Here is an 18,153-nt window from a genome sequence, read left to right as displayed (position 1 = left end):
TATTTACAGTCAGAATGTCTTTTGCTCTTTAGCTTTCCATTAAGTCAAAGTTGCTGTGAATTTATTTATAGCGTTTTTAGTGACAAACAGGCACTCACAAAGTGCTTTACAGACAACAAAGGACAGAGACACAGATTAAATGTAGATCATCACTGTCTGTATTTATTGCGTCTTCCTGTACGTCTGTCTGCCTCTTTCTACGCCTCTAGCTTTTTTCAGACATGGAATTTGTAGCATTGCTTCATCTATCTGCAAAAGTAATGTCTCTGTTATGTTAATGTTCCATGATGCAATGTATTTAAACGTGCCAGGACCACTATGGAGAATTGCTGGAGGTTTGGAAAATAATATCTCTTTCAGTTCTCCTTTAATTATAGATTCTAAAAACTTATTTTGTCATTGACGCCTTAATTAATGACCACTGTAAGCATGAGGGATGCTTGTCCCTTCTTCACACTAATGGAACTGATAAATCATCAGAAAATTTAACACTTCAACTTCAAAATGTGTGCAGTGCATACCGCTGAGGTCCAGTTTTGCATGCAGGTATACCAATCCTCGCCACGTCCATGCAACGCATTTCAGATGACGTGACCCATTTAATAAGGTAATTTTTCCTGATTAGGATAAAGTGGGTGTTGTGGCCAGAGACTTTGGCAAAAAGTGAAGTTGAACAGCCAACAGTAGAGCAGTGTTTGAGACCAGTAAGAGAACATTTTGACCATCACGTCAGCCGTTTTTATTGTTTTAACCCGAACCATGATCTCTCCCTAACCCTAGCCTTTACAAAGTGTTTTTTGTACCTAAACCTAACCAGAGCTGCACGCATATCGTACACACAGGTCTCCATAGGAGCACTCTGCATATCTCGAGTCTATTTGACTTTGGCATACACATTGCACACACTGTCAAAATGAAAAGCCATGTTATTTGTATGCCATTGAGACTGGGTTTAGTTTGATAAACTAAAGTGACAGTCATCTAATTTCATCCCAAATCGCTGACATGTTGTATTTAGTGCAGAGGAAAAAGGAAGTGTATTTAATCTCTCCCTGTGGCACTTATGTTCATGTGACAGTGTTCACTTCAGAGTGGAGTCATTCTGACATGTTACAGAAATGTTATAAGGTTCAACCCAAATTGCTTCTATGATGGAAAAGGTCACTTGGCCGCTTTTTTGACATGAGGATGACATGTAAAATCACCGGCACATTTACATAATGAAGTGCATGTATGAAAGAGGCTTTTCGTCTCTTTATCTTTCTCTCTCTTTCCCTTCCTCTTAAACTTTCTAATCTCCTACATTCCCTCTCTGCACCTTCTCTTCAACAATCAACAATCTTTATTCCTCCTCCTCCTCAACCTCTCCCACTCATTTTCCCATCATTTGTCATTTCTGCCCTTTATCCTCCATGGCCAATCACTCACTCTCCTCATCTCTTTCTCTCACCTCTCTCTCCACCTCCTGCTCATCGCTTCACCTCTTCCTCCCTCTTTTCTTCCCAATCTCCCTCACTTATTTTCCTCTTTCCATTACCCCCTCCTTTCTCTCTCGCCTCCCCCTGTGAGTGACAGCTAAAGCAGCTGTTTCTGTGCTTCCCAGCCAAGGAAATGGTTTTTCTGTCTCTCTGTCTGTTCACCTGTCTGTCTCACCTGCCTGTCTGTCTGTATCACTTAACTAGGCAGGGTTTCCTGTCACAGGCATTGACGGAGGCAATTATCTGTTAATCAGCATTCAATCCAAGCTCACACACACACACACACACACATAATGTACATGAGCAGAAATACAAGCTGTGTTTTCCCTCTCACTTCACATGCACTTCTAAACAGCAATTTTGTGTGACTGACAGATGGATGGTTGATGAAATCATGGAGTCATATGTGGATGGACTGACAGACAGATGGATTGGTGAGGAAGGGGAAGAGAGAGTGAATGGATGAATGAATGAGTAGATGGATGTTTAGACAGAATGATGAGCAGTAAAAAGATGGATGGATGGGTAACAATCGCATCACAAAGGAAGGATGAAAAAGAGTAAGAGGTAAAGCAAAGGTGAGCAGATGCTGGATTACAGTTGTGTACACATGGCAGTACTTTAGCCAAGTGTGTACTTTGTGTGTGTGTGTATATGTTGTGTGTGTACAGATGAGAGTCTGTAAACAACTAGAAGATGGCTGGCACCTTCAGATGGCTCCATCAAGGGAGGACATGTGGGTGTTCCCTGGTGTGTGTGTGTGTCTGTGTGTGTGAATTGGCTTACATGTGTACTTCTCTTTGTGTGTGTCGGTAAATAATGAGGCGAAATCCAACTGTCAGGCAAATATTATGATGTTTGCTCTTATCTGTTGTGCTCTCTCCATTTCTCTCTATCCAAACCTTTTTCTTAATTCATTCCTTCTTTCCCAACTTCAGATTCTCTTGTAATCAGTTTTCTTCTGTCTCTCTTTCTTTGTGCAGTTTTCCTCTCAAGAAAGTTTTCCACTTCCATCAGTACAATATAAACACAGTATATCTGTATCTTCTTCCCTGCATTGTCCATCTCTTCATCCTTTACCACACTTCCCCTCACTTTTGTAACTCTTGTGCTTCTCATCACTCACTCCTCCAGCCTGTTTCCTAAAAATTACATTTATATACATCTAATTTGCAACAGTAAACATACTTGGTAGCGGATGTGACTGTGCCCAGATTATATTTACAGTAACATAATGAGAACATGTTAATTTATGTATCTGGCAAGTTGCAAACATGTTGACACTAAACAACAAATTTGTTTTCCACCAAAATATCCACTCCTGCAGTACAATACTGACTTGTTGATGACCACAGCATCTTTAAACTTTTTTATGGTTATGTTGCATTCAACTGTTGTCAAGATATTTACTCAACACAATGTCTTATGGTGTCACTAGAGGAAACATCAGTAGAGTTCATCATCCAGGAACCATGAATGCCATCCAATAGGCTTTGATCAACAAGGATCAGTGAAAACTTTGACCTGCTGGTGGCACAAGAGGAAAAGACAGAGGATCATCCAGTCAGCAGGATTCAACCTTGGATGTTCACAGTACTACAGATGTTTAAGTCTGGACTAAAGAGGTGGACAGACAAACTGTTGCATTGCTAGCATGGCTAATAAAGACCTGGATCCTATGTGCATGTGAGAATGCACCACCTGACTTCAGCTGTCAGTCAACTTTATTGGACTGTACCTACTGGGACTGGAGAGGAGGTAATCTAGTTTGGGTTTGGTTTGATTAAGTTTCTTTAGTTTACAAAGTTTTCACTTATTGTTGTAAAATATCTGTATAAAAAGGTGTAATTTATTCTATAATTTAATAGATATTATAGAAGTTTTGTGTATTTGAAGTATTTGTAAAGATACTGTAAATGTTTTTCCACACACTTGATGGGAGTGGCTCTGACTTCATCTGTGTATCCATCTTCTGGGTAAGACCTCCTACACAATCTGACATAAATTAAATTTAGCCACTGTGAGAATAAAATGAATGATGCTCAGATATCATATAATAATATCTAATATCTTATTTCCCCCTTCCCTCTCTCTCTTCCAGCTAAACTCCATAACTGTTTATTACATTCCTCCCTCTACCCACACTTATTTGTCTCATTTCCTCCTTTACCTCTGCCATCCATCCTCACTGTTTTCCTCCCTCCCCCTCATCTTCCTTCCCCCTTCTCCCCTCCCAATCTTGTTGATTCAGCCGACTAAGCAGTCTCTCAGTCTCTCTTGCCTAACATCTTCTATTAAATATGGATTAATTACTCCGAAACCTTGTTAAGCTTCGTTAAGACCTCTTGCATTAATCAGCAGTTATTTTAATTAGAGGAAAGGAAGTTTTTAATGTGCCGCGCCATGTATGTTTTACACCTCCGACATTCTAATCAGCTCAATCACGACTTGACTTGTCTCCAAGTTTGTTTTGCTGTATGAGACTTTTGAGAAATGAAATCAACCTTTATCCACCCAGGGAAGGTTGACTGAGCATGTGTCCACGTTCTCCTGCAGGGACTTTCGTGTTCAGCCTGCCCTGATATTGCCAATTAGTGCTGAATTTCAACCCTCAAATTTCCAGTTACATGCCCATGTTCTTCTAGCTATATCATGGATGCAATAGCCAGGATGACGATTTGAGAGGGTTAGGAAAATTACCAAAATGCATCTCCCTTATTAACCTGCCATCTCCCCTCTCCATCCCCTGGTAGCAGAGAGCGTGCAAAGGCAGAGAGGTTGTTTAGTTGAACGTGTAAGTCTAGTCTTCCTGACTCATTGATCCTCAATCTGACTGATTTGTGAAAGTTAGAATCTATGACCTCGACCATAGCTCTGAAATATCAGAGGCCGAACTGTGCTGCATATCGATAAATCCATGGCACTGTCTGTGGTGCTGAAGTAACAGATGGGTTTGTAATTGCACCACTTTCTCTCAGTTTCATCTTGGGATCTATAATATTCTCTAAATTCTATACTATAAGTACTCGATTCTATGCTATACTGTAGATAAAACAACAATAAAGGAATCAGTATAAGACTGGTCATGCACCATTTTAAAAGAGGGCTCTATTTGTTTTAGATTAAAGCATTACATGACGTTTTGTACAATTTTGCCTTATTTTCTTAAGTAGAACTTATGTCGTAATACCTCCGCTCTGATCTGGTCCAGTACCAACCACAAGCAAGTTTATGGTTTGTGGGAATTCAAAAACGCATGTGCAGTATGGGAACTACTTAATCAAAAACTTCATTCAACTTCCATCTTGAAAAAGGTGATGAACCAGCTCTACTCTCTTTTAACACATCTCTCCTAACACAATTTCTGAGCTTCAAAGTGACACAAATCTCTATTTATTGAAGCGATTCCTTCTGAAGGTGGAGTCAAAGTGCCATAAAACATGGGAGATGAACATCTGCAGCATCCTGCCCTGAGGCTGAAGTTAACAGCCTCCGCAGGATAAAAACAAAAACATTTTCCACCTCATTTATGCCCGCCAACATTCAACTGCTGAATTCTATCTGGGATGCCATTATGCCCTTCCAAGGCTGAGGTTTCTAGATGCACTATTGTATCATTTATGACTGCTGTATAATTTATGGGCTGCTGTAAAATTCTCCCTGTATAATTTATGTAATGAACGAATTAACTGTAATTAATGGTTTAACCTGTTATAATGAAAGCATCAGTGTCCACCAGGCATATCTTTTATTTAGGCTATTAGTGCTAAACAGATGTCTGGGCAAAGTGTTGGTGATGGTTTCTGTCTCTGTGATCTAACTGCTGATCACTTATATGAATGCTTTCTTCCACAAAGTTGAAATATATCTGTATCTTTGCTGAAGATGTTCAGAGGCTGCGGTTTTGTTAGTCTCTGCTGAATTAAAGGAGAGGAAGCAAATTACATCTGAAGATCTTCCTAGCTGACATGCAAGTTGTAAAAATGGAGAACATTTGGGGTTTAATACATCAACAAACTGCACATGCTGTAAATACAAACCATTTTGCTGCCAACTTGAATTGTGATTCATGTTAGAATGTGTGCACATGTAGCCTTCATGGAGGATGTACATGGATGCCGTCTGAATAACACCTCCAAAATGTGTGGGCTTTGAAAAACTATGATGTTTACTTTTAGTTTTCCTATTAAAAGATCTATTAAGGGAACACTTGTGTTGCATTGTTTATGATAATACTCATCTGGAAAAGGCATCATCATTTGTTTTAAGTTTATCTATTTCACACATTTTCCCACAACTCTCTTCTGAGACTAATCGAGAGCTGTTTCTTCTCGTGTATCCTGTACCAAGTCCTCTGCAGGTGGGGAAAGTGATTTCTCTCACTCTGTCCTGCTCAGTCCATGTGCATTTTAAAACTCACTGCACTCACTTCACCAAATATCCTCAGACCATTTAAGAAAGTTATCTGTAGCACTAATGCACCTCTTTAATGGCTACAGCTGTACACTTGTTCCCATTGAGTTTTGGGAGCACTGCTGGCTTTGTTGATGCACCAGGCAAATTCTGCCTGAGGGCAACTAAATATCAATTTTTCTTGTCTCTCCATTAGATGTGCTTTTCAAAGCTGCGTTACCGTTCACTGCTCGTAGTATCTCATTCAGTTTTCAACTGTCAAATATCCCTGCGGCAGACACAACTGTCAGTCTGACACCATATTCCATCACTGGAGAAGTCAGCATTGTTTGCCTCCTGCAGGGAAATAACTTTGTTGTTGTTTTCACGCAGTAAGTTTGATAACTGGCCATGAGCTTACAGACAAATAGCATTTCAATCAAAGCATGCAGAGGAAAGAAAATAGTTTGTTTGGGTGGTGACAACTGCAGAGTTTTTTTTTTAGTTTTTTTTTTGGCAAAAAAGCATTTCCCTGTGTTTACTGAGCTCTGAACTTATCAGGAAATGACATCTATTTTAAGTACATTGATTTTCAGCTGAAGTATAATCAACAGATTGATGAAGAAAGTGATACATTGCTCCAGATCCCAGTGACATTCAGCCCTTCACTGTTACAGCAGGCAGTCACACCAGCATTCATTACCACCACATTTCAGCCCGAAACCAGTTTAATTCAATGTGCAATTGTTTTAATTCATGTAGAGTAAAAGAAATCCCTGCACAGCTTTAATACAGTTTAACACCAGTGAACTTTGACACAAATTCACACTTCACACCAATACAGAAGCACATCTTTTTAAGAATGGGGATCTTTGTCATCATATGTCGTTGGTGTCATCTCCTACTGTTTGTTTATTTTGGTTTAGTTTCATGGTTTCGAGCTATTTCACCATTTTTTTAATTAAAAAAGGGAATGTGTGGGATGAGGAGGTTTCTGAAGTCATTTAAGTGTCTGATAAGAACTTTTGATGGGGTTAGACCATTAGGAGCCCAGCTAGCTTTGAAGGCTATTGTGGTAGTGTGGCACTAGCATGTTCCCACACTAGCCAACTAGATGTGCAAGTAGTTCACCAAGACTCCTGCACCACTCTCTGGTGTAGTCGAGCACTAATACCGCCCCTCGCACACTCTTACAAAAACATACTTTTTCCTCTTTAATGCGTATCACTGACTATAGAGTGGTCTCTCTGTCTCTCTCTCTCTCTCTCTTTTAGCGCCACCGCCCGCTTTACAATTCATTCAGTGCCCAACACACTCTCTTTCTCTCACACACACGCGTGACGCCCCAGCACTCAGCATGCTCTGCTATTAGGCTGTCAGTTAGTCAGGCCAATAGAATAAGTGCTGTGGATTAGGCAGACACACACACACACACAGTGAGGGAGGATGGACAGCATACTAAACAGAGTGGGGCATGAGGTGACAGACATCCTGTCATAAAGCTCTCTCTCTGTCTCACTTTAACACACACACACACACACACACACAGCAGAGAAACAATTACAGCCACTCAGACAGTCGATAACAGCGAGACATAATCAACTTAGTGTCATTTTTTTCTCTTCTTGACCTCCTGTCATCCTTTGTCTTTCTCATTTCCTCCAACCACTCATCCTTTGCTCTTCTTTTGCTTTTTGTCTTTCTCTCCTCTTCCTCTTCTTTCTCTGCTTCATCTTGTCTAGACAGGAGTAATGAACGAGGCAATGGACGACAAGACTATCTCTCTTCCCACAGCTTTGTCCTCTCACCCCCTCTCTTGCTTTCAATCTCCTCTCCTCTTCAGTGTCTCTTATTTCTTTCTCCTCAAAGTCCTTCTGTCTGTTTCCGTTCTTCTCCTCCTTCTCTTCAACCCCACCACCCTCTTTTTCCTCTTTTCTCCCCCACTCTCCTTCTCTTTCCTTACTTACCATATCTCCTCCCTGCTCATCCACTCCTATTGTCTGATCTCCTCTCTCTCTCTCTCTGTATCCTCCTCTTTCCACCTTCCTTTCTTCCTGTCTTCCCCTCACTCTTTTTCCATGTCTGTTTTTCCTCCTTTTCTTCTTCTTTCTTCTCCCTCATTGCATTCTTTCTTCCATCTTTTCACTCTTCTTCTTTCCATTCTCCCCATCTCACTGGCATCCTTCGTTCCCCTCATCTTTTCTGCTCTCACCTCCTCCTCTTCTTTTTACACCTCATTTCCTTTTCTCTTCTCTCACTTATGTCTTCTCCTTTTTTCATTTCCCATATTCTTCTCCTTTCCAGCTCTTCCTCTCATCCTCCTTCGTTCCCTCATCACTGTTTCCTCTTCTCCTCTTTTCTCTGCACAAATTAAACCCCTTTTTTCTCCTCACCTTTACCTTTGCGCTCTTCCACTCTCCTCTGTTTGTATGATACCATCTATCTGTGTCACACATACATATGAAGCATCTCTCTCACACACACACACACACTAATCACATAAAGGGCTCTATAATTGAGGAATTGCGGGCCGTTGATTTAATCAAAGCCGAAGACTTCCCCTCGTCCCTCCAACATGTCAACACACCAGGCAAACAAGTCAAGGAGAGAGAGAGAAAATGACACATGGTCACTCCCTTTCTCTTTCTCCTCACTCTGTTCCCTTTCTTTCACTTTTTCCCCTTCTGTCCTTACTGCCAGAGAAATCTAATTAAGCGGAATATAAATTGTAAATTGGTTTCCCTGAAAACACACACACACCCAAAACGCCCTGGTCTTCACCTCCAGATTCGACCGCACGTTCAGCAGTTAGCGGTCACTGGATCAGAGGCAGCCTCCAGATGAAAAAGCAGCTTTGAGTAACACACACCTTTCCTTTAAGATGTTGCTAAAGAATAAAGCATTTGTTGGTTGTAGCTTCACGTTGACTGTACAGACATCAGGGTTTTATCAATCCTCTCACTGAACTCTCAACAAGAAAGTGAGCAAAAATATATCCCAAAACTTCAAACTATTCCTTTAAGGCATGGGTCAGTTTATACAACTAAAGCCACTTGGTTTAAGTTTGGGAAAGAGCATGTTGATCAATACAGACTGTTGGTGGGAGACACAAACCACTGCTTCCAGTGCTGCATTCAAATACCATCAGTCCTTAGAAAATAAAAAATACCACTTACCACCCTGGTATCTTTCCACACAGATTAACTTTCAGTTTCATTTCCTGAGGTTCTGAGATATCTGTCACTGAAACGTTTGCCTGCTTCAATACAGTGGAGATAAAAGGAATATATCAACAGACCTCACTGCACAGATAGATAGATAGATAGATAGATAGATAGATAGATAGATAGATAGATAGATAGATAGATAGATAGATAGAAACTTCTACAAGTTGTCACTGAGACTCTCAGACAGACTAACTTTCTTTTTTTTCTCTTAAAACAAAATCAAACAGTTGGAAGATGACTAGGATGAAAGATTATTAGAAACACTCTGGTCATTCTGAGAACGTGTGTGTGTGTGTGTGTGTGTGTGTGCGCGTCACGAAGGATAGATCTGATGTGCCAATATCGCCCCCTAACGGCGCGGCAGTAAACAACAACCAGCGAAATACCCCTCAGCTCTCGCTTTCTTTCGCATTCAAACACACACGCAGTGCACAAACACATACAGACAGACACACACACTTTGATTAAAGTTACTGGTAGACTGCAGCAGTATATTTCTAAAATGACTCCACACGTATCGCAATAAAACTCCAGGTCTGATAAGGTATTAAGGTAAAATTATATTAAGAAGGAATATAAAGTCAGAGAAATCTCCGGCTTTCTCTTTCTTAACCAGAACACATCCTCATGAGCAGACCAGGATACACTGCGATATTCACTGTAAGTATAATGGAGGTCCAGCTGTGTTTCATTTCTCACTGTTCATTTGAAAGTTTTCTCCCCTGCCCGTCTGTTTAAATGAACAATCTGTGAAAACACAGATCGTGTCTTTTAGGACTCGACACCGATATCCACGCACATATTTGGCCTCTTGGACACTTTTTATTTCACCGTGAGGCGCAGTGTGGCGGTTTCCTCCGCTGCACCATTACGCACGGGGAGAGAGACGCTGCTCCCCCGCGCTGCAGCGCCGAGCCGGAGCCAGGGACAGAGGGAGACAGAGTGAGACAGAGGGAGGGAGGACTCAGTGTTTAGAGCCAGTCTTCCCTTCAAAGTACCCTCTTTTTGCAGCCTTACAAGTCATGAATACCAAGCAGAAGGTGCCGAGGGAGAGGGACAAACACAGAGCGGACAGGCTGCTGCTGCAGTCCACTGACAACATCGCTCAGACCTCTGATGTGATAAAGTCTCATATTATGTCCCGGTCGTTTTCAAGTCGTGTAGGGCATAATACCCGCCAGAGTTGGAGTGACACAACGTGCCTTTATTCTGACTTATACAATATATGGGTCACAATCATTATACGATTCAACTTCTATATAAGCGCACTTTGATTTCATTCTATATTATCCTGGATTTCATATGGGACATTTCTATTTTACCAAGAAATGCTGGATATCTGGAGAAAACTCACTATGAACGCTGCTGTATCCCGGTGCCTGGCTCATTCTATCAATCTGTTCAGCTTCAATTTCTGAGGACTGATAATCTTAATCATGGCTGATTCGATCAAAGGCTGACAAACACCGCAGCCCCGCAAATTCTCCAAACCTCTCCGGCGCGTAACAAGTGCCAGCGGAGTGCTGGCTCCTGACCGCGGTGCAGAGATGCTGCTGGGGACTGTGAGAATCCCGAAACCTTAACTCTGGTAGAAGACACGGAGCAGCTGCATACTGAATGAAATATTATAGTATCGAATGAAGCTGCTGTTTTGAAACGAAAACGGAGAAATCAGCTGCGTGGAAAAGTTGGATAAAAAGCTGTATAAGCTCTGCGAGAGGACGGGCTTTACGGTATCCCATGAAACTGCCATTTTCTATTACACGCGTCAAGAATATTAACCTCATTATAGCATTAATAAATCAAGGGAGACTTCCAGGACAGCTCGCAGCTTTGCGCTCAGATGGAGCCTCGACGCACCGGTCCGCCCGCATCCAAACAAGCAGCAGGTTCACAGAGAGACAGAAGCTACATAAAACATAACACCCAAGTCACTTAGTAACCCACAGCGGCAAACACTCCGCACGTACAGGAGGCTTTGTGGAGCAAAATCTCCCTAAAGCGACCAAAACTTCAAACCAAACCTCCAGTGCGCACAACAGAACAGTGAAGCGCTATCACGCATGCATGGTATAAGCTCAGCCCGGTGGTCATCATAACTCATAGCACTACTACATTATCAGTTCAACCCGCTGTGCTTCATAAACAAGTGATTTATGGCAGTTTGGCTCTCAAGATATTTCAGCTCATACATCAAGATTCCTGCGCGTATGCAAAGGTGTAAACGCTGTTCCCCGACTCATGATGTGCCCAGAACTGACTTGAGGGGTGTTTTACTGTCACAGTATCCAGCGATATAACACCTGCAGCTGCATGGAGCTCCATAAATCACTGAGACGCACAAGTCAACGTGCATGTCCACTTTATATTCCCATATGCGCCACCTCATCGCAGGCACATCTCCCACCGATTCAAACTCAGGAGAAATCAGCAAAGCGCACAAAAAACGGAAATACTAAGGAGACATTTAAAATAAAACCCACAAATGAAGCAAACAAATCGCTTTACCTGGAAAGAATTGTCCATCAGTAAATCCACAAAGTACAAAGTAGAGGAAAACTGCAGGCAAAACGTGAGAGTAACTCCGTTTATCCATGTCTGTTCGTCTTTTTCTTCTTGTTTAGCTCAGTGGTGCTGATTATTTTACATACTCCCGTCTGGTCCGTAAACTGGTTTTCCTTAGTTCGGGACAGCAGTGACAATAACAGTGAGAACAGTGATAAAATCCTCGCATTGGTGGATAAGAAGAGACAGAGAGACACAAGTAGAAGCAAAGAGAGAAGTTGGAGGCAAATAAACAGGAGCTCTCTCCTTCCCTCTCCTCCCGGCTCCGACAGAGCGAGTCACTATCTGTGTGCGCGTCGGTGCGCGTGCGCGTGGCGAGTGTGTCTGTGTGTGCCAAAGGGTATGTGAGAGGGGGCGCAGTGAGTGTGCGCGCACTCAGACGGTCTCTGACACACTGACGTTGAGTTGGAGAGGAATGGAGAGCAGTGCGCACCACACGGGGTGCCAGACACCCGCGTAAAGACGAGAGGATTAACGCGTGAGGGATTTCCGGTTGTGAGTTTCAAAATAAGATTGAGTAGACGCTGAATGGAAATTAAATTGTCACAGTAGGAAATATTGATAAAGCATCATTGAGACCCGTGAGAGATTTGAATCAGAGTGGTGCAAGTGGATAATTGGACCAAAATGATTAGAATGAAGACCAGGCCTATGACCCGGGGGGTGGGGGGATTTCAAATTAGGCTAGAGCCCACGGCATCAATTTTGAATTTTGGATTGGATTTTCCTGACCAACAATGTAAACTTAAAGAAGGTGAAATGTGTACCTTCTTGTGATTTACAGAACACAAACCCAACACTTCTATTCCTTCTGCAAATCAAACAGTGAACCTTTTTAAAATTCCCAAAGTTTAGTCTTTTATTTGTCGGCCCAGACGCCAATTTCCCATAATGTCTTGACCGTTTGTCGCCACCTTGACGCTGCTGAGGGCTTTTTTACCTCTCTGGTTTCTCCCGGGTCCTAACGCCTGCTCTCTCCGCAAGGATAAGATTCGCGCACAGCCTTCAGTCTCCTCTCTCTCTCTCTCTCTCTCTCTCTCTCTCTCTCTCTCTGTCTGTCTGTCTCTCTCTCCCTCGCTGTTGTCATGAGATCCCACACAGTCCACTCATTTTACTCTCCTGGGATTTCTATTTCAAGGTTTGTCTCTCTCTTGTAGGATTCCTCTCTCCTACCTCTCTTCCCACCACACACCCTGACTCAGATCGTCAGATACGTGTGTGTGTGTGTGTGTGTGTGTGTTAGTGCATGGACTTTCCCAGTCACGTTATTTTGACAACAGAATAAGAATCCAACTTTGCAGTATAGACAGAGGCCCACATCACACTTTTATGAGTTGTATATTTGACCATGGCTGACCACAGAACTAGCTGTGATGTCCTACCACATCCTAAAATCCTGCTCATACAGTAAATGTCTGAAACTGAGATTTAAGGTGAGCACAGAGAAAAGTTCCTCCTTCAGCAGATGAATTTGAAACAGTCTTCTAATGTCAAACCCTAACATTCATCATTCTCAAGCTCAATCATGAAGTCAAGTAACAATAAGTTAAAATGTATTTTTGAGTGGTGGAGGGCTTCAACTTTAAACTGTGGGACATACACCGACAGCGTAGGACTTAAAAATTCAGGACTTAAAAATTTCAGACTTTCTGTCAACTCTGACATACAGTTTACTAACCAAGACGTGTGTTTCGATGGAAAGTATCAACGAGAAGTGCCACTGTATTCAGGGAAAGCGTATGAAGGACTTTGGTTATTTGGTTATATACGCTTCACAGATTCACAGGCCTTGGCACTTTGCTTGAGCACCGACAGACTCTCTGTACAGCGTACACCACAGAAGAGATGGGCAGATTTGGGAGTAATCCTGAATACTGTGCTGTCTACATCACGCATGGCTATTTTTTCTCTGGAAAACCTGTTCAGGCAGAAGTCACCATTCACATTTGTGCACACAGACAGACACACACATACACATGCAGCGACACTGTCCTCATTTCTTGAGAGTCTGTGCTGTGCTTGTTCTTTCTCTTAATTTTACTCATGCCTGAGGTCCCCTGTCTGCCAGAAAGTGGCTTGTCAGTGATGCTGTTCGGATGTGTGCTGTGTGTTGTGGAGCTGATGTTAAGCCAGAATTGGCTCTCAAGGTAAGGACACCCATGGAGCAAAAACTCACAGCAACAATGGAGAAAGAGAAAAACAAAACTAATGGAAAAAAAAAGAAAAGAGGATGAATTAGGAAAAAAGACTGAAAAACACAGTGACTGACTGCTACTTAATTGCCAACAGTAACTTTATGAATCCTAGTTTCCTTGTCGTATAGAAGCCATTTCACCGTGGACATTTAATCAAAATGATTGTCAAGTGCTTGGGAAGTAACCTGACGACAGATGATTCCCTTAAACTGTTTCTTATAAGACCGTGTCAAATCTTTCTCAGCCTAGTGCCCTTCAGAAGTCCCTCCTGACTGTCTGGTATTTGTTCCCCTCCCTTTCCAGGTGAGCGTGACAGGATGTGTTAAATTTAGTAAATTCCACACAGCCAGTCGGGAGGGTCTTGACATTTTTTGTCCTTAGCGTTAAATGCTGCTCAGCTCAGCTCAGCGGGCTGCCTCCTGCACAAAAAAAAAAAAAAAAAAAAACAGCCTGTTGCTCTGCAGTGCGTTGGGTGAAGCGGTGATCAATTTTGGCTGCATTTTAGAACAGGTGCAGATTTAATTTCAGATTGGATGGTTGCAGATCAGGTGTTATAAATTATAGTCTGATTGGCTTCTTATCTGTGTGATTCTCAGGCTTTTGTCTCAGTCAAAGAGAAACCAATATCTCAACATGGCTTTGTAATAGTGTTTAAAATGGTTGAAGGGAAACCTCTTATTTGAGACTCCTGCATTTCATTTAAGTCTCTGTTCCCTCACTCCACTTGTCTCTCCCTCCACCACTTTCAGGGACCTTTCGCCTGTCGTGTCAATGCCTTGTAAACTTTTTGCATCATTTAAAGCTGCACAGCCAGTCAGTCAGTAGAGAAATGACGTGGTGTGAAAAATGCATAATGAGAACACTTGAAATGACTGAAGGAAATAGGCTATTCTTACACTATTTGGTGAGACCAGGCTGGTTAAACTCAAGGATCTTTATTTGGCACAGGTTCGTCCCACCTTGCCAGAGTTGGCCTTTTACAGAATGAGCCTCAGATGGAGGGCTTTACACACCACTGAGTCCCCACACCAACTGCTGAGGAAATGGTGGCATACTAGAGTTTAGGTACATTCAATCATCAGTTTATTGGGCAAAACTAATACAGTCCACAGTGACAGAAACATCACATGATTGATGCCAGACAGGGTTCATTACTAACTTTTACTTACAATCCCAATGTACTCATAAGCACATAATGATTAATCTGTAATACTTGGCTTCTGTGCACCAAGTCACATTCTAACAGGGTTCACTTACAACTTCATTGGTTACTAATATGACTACTCTGAATATTGCATCGAGTCATTTTAGGTCTTATTTCTTGCCTGTAGCATTTTGTTATCTGTACAACTCTTGTTTGACCTGTGCTGTAACCCCAAGACAAGCCTCAGCATCTCTTTTACCTCCCAAACACTCTTCTCTGGCTCACTTTCTCTACCTCCCCCTGCCTACATTATGTATTTTTATGCTGACAGCTAATGAATATTTCCATTATTTAGTGATGTAGAAATCAATGTCTCATTAACATGAGGGTGCGTTTGTCCGAGCCAAGATCAGGACACAAGCGCCCATATCCTCCTCACCTCTACATCATCACTTATTTATTAGAAATCAATTATGCAGAGTTGAAGCATTCCCCTCTAGTCGGTTCTAGTCTTTCTTAGTCTATTCTAAAACTGTGGAACTGTATTCTATTACATTCTCATATTATCAGGTCTTCATTCAAATGGAGGAGGTTGTCTGTCTGATGATGAGGATGACCCCCATGAGGTCATGTGGTTGTGATGTGATTTATTTTGGATACAGAAATCTTTCATCTGGGCTCTAATCTTTGTGATAAATGTTTTCTTTTGTGAAGAAAAACGCTATTCACACCTCGGCTTCTTCTGCTAAAGAGTCAGTAATTAGTGTGCTGGGTACGTGCTGACACACCAGGGAATGCATAAGCAGCAAAGGATTGTTTCAGAGTGTCAAAAACACCATTGAGAGACACTTATACACAGGCACAGAGAGAGAGAGCACAGACATGCAAATACACTGCCTCACACACCCACATACACCATATACGTATCAGAGACACATCAGGGGTCGATACCAATCATTACTAACAGCAAGTTTGAGAGCCAGACCACCTAAGGTGCGCATTTATGTCTGTGTGTGTTTGGGTACATCTCTCTATGTCTGACTCTCTCTCTCTCTCTCTCTCTCTCTATATATATATATATATATATATATATGTGTGTGTGTGTGTGTGTGTGTATGACGCTCCATGATACTGAGGTGCAGTGCTGTATTAGAATTTAGAGAGATGGAAATCAGAGGAAGCCAAAGTATGTCAAACACAGCATGACACATATAATGATGTTATTAACTGTGATACAAACTGGGAAACACACAGTGTGAAAACGTGGTGACTGTGTGTATGCATATGTGTGCATGCGTGCATGCGTGTGTGTGTGTGTGCATATGTGTGTGTGTGTGTGCAGTAGGTGTAGTAGTGTGTGTGTGTTTGGGGGAAGGTCAAGTCCTGTCCAGTTATTGAACCTGGATATTAAGTGATTCTGCTTTGTGAATTTTGTTTTCAGAGTCTGTATTCACAGTCATGCCTCAGACCCGCCCCAACCAGAGTACAGTCTAATACTTATGTTCAGCACAAAGGATCCCAACAATTAATTTCTCATCATTTTATAAAACTATAGAGGCATCCCAAATCCACAATATTAACTGTTACTATAAAACATAAACTACTGTATATACTAATATTTAAACCGCATCCACAGTTCTGTCTGTGGTTTAGGAAACAATAGCACTTTGGTTAAGGTTTGGGAAAGATGGTGTTTTAGGTTAAATGCAAATAAATACCTTATGTCTGAAGTCACTGTGAACTTCCTCTGTATTAAACCAGACCAGGATCTTTCCCTAACCTTAACCAAGAGCTGTGAGAGTCTTAACAGAACAGTAAAAGAGTTTAATTAACACTGGAGTCACTACAAGTGGATACTGTTCTGCAAAATCTGATATTTTGGCAGGAAACGAATGGCCCTGACTTGCCAAATACCTAAATTAACAACAAGTCCTCATTACGTTAATAGTTCTGTTATGTTAATGTAATCCAGTCGCAATTACATTTCCTACAAAACATATTTGCTGCTGCAGTTTTCTCGTGTATAAATGTAACTTCAAGGAGACAGGGATGAATGTTCACAGTCATGGCACACCAGAGGGCTTGTATAAAAAATGTTCAATTGTTCATTTATTGTATTAGAAGATCAACTGTGCAAACATGTTTTGCCGCAGGCCTCATTAGGCTTACCTTGAACTTTTTGCTGTACATTAAATATGAACTATTGGAGATTATGTATACGAGCCTCCTGGTGTGCAATGATTCATTTTTGACTTTGTTGATTCCTGCTTTCATCAGCACCCAGGGAAGTATTCTTGTGAATGCTGAGTACTAAACAATTCTGCTTGTTTTAGACCTCACTGTAAACTGTTGTGGCAGCATCTCCGAGTCTGAAGCCATGATACTCTGCTGGGAAACAGTGGATTGATGGTCTCTGGGTCTTGTTCTAAAGAAGACTGACAGGCGGATTGATGCAGCATCAGGAGTGATGTAGGCACCCTGGACTGTCAAGGAAACCAAGCCTGAAGGAAAAACTCTTGAGTTTACCAGAAGCACTGCTTTGAAAAGAGCCACTTGAGGTGGTTATTATAAAAATTTCATGCAGACTGTATGAGACAGGGACAGAGCCACTGACCTCCTGTTTAGCGGACGACTTGCCCTACCTCCTGAGGCACAGCACCACCAAACACCCCCAGAGGGAGATCCAGAGACAGACCTTCCCACCTCTAGGTTGGTTCTTCATTTCATGAGGCATAATCAAGATTACCCTCAAAGTAAAGCAAATCTAGCATGAGTATACTATGTGCCTTTTTTCAGTATGAACACATTCTTACAATTAGTATGTAAGAAGATAATCCCGGGCTGGGATTTTCGCACTTTTCCTAGAATGGAGCAACATTGGTATTAATTGGAAGTCATGTTTCTGGACACTGGGCTATTGCTACATTTTCCACTCTCTTCACCATCGGTCAGCATTTTGTTATCTGCTGGGCAGAGAGCAAACACTGGTTTCCACTCAAAAAAGCTGCTTGCTATGGTTGGAAAGGTGAGACAGAAAACCAAAATAATTAAAAGACACTAGGGAAGCACTGTATAGTTTACAGCAGAAATGGCCTCTAAGCCATTAGATAGTGGCCAGAACATAATCAAAGGCCTAATTTAAAAATTTGATC

The 18,153-nt window shown here is 41.8% G+C and overlaps 1 protein-coding gene across 8 annotated transcripts in view; it reads right to left on the bottom strand.

The window, feature by feature from the left end:
* Nucleotides 1–12,061, bottom strand: part of ptprt (protein tyrosine phosphatase receptor type T) — a 295,874-nt gene extending 283,813 nt beyond the window's left edge. For all 8 annotated transcript variants that reach the window (XM_051074478.1, XM_018702965.2, XM_051074474.1 and 5 more), the window contains exon 1: nucleotides 11,606–12,061. In XM_051074478.1, the coding sequence (XP_050930435.1) occupies nucleotides 11,606–11,693 (88 nt within the window). In that variant the 5' untranslated portion in view covers nucleotides 11,694–12,061. The remainder of the gene's footprint in view (nucleotides 1–11,605) is intronic.
* Nucleotides 12,062–18,153: the final 6,092 nt, after the last annotated feature.

This window comes from Lates calcarifer, linkage group LG12 (assembly GCF_001640805.2).
Source record: "Lates calcarifer isolate ASB-BC8 linkage group LG12, TLL_Latcal_v3, whole genome shotgun sequence".
In the NCBI taxonomy this organism is placed as follows: Eukaryota; Metazoa; Chordata; class Actinopteri; family Centropomidae; genus Lates; species Lates calcarifer.
This window is presented reverse-complemented; position numbering and strand designations above follow the sequence as displayed.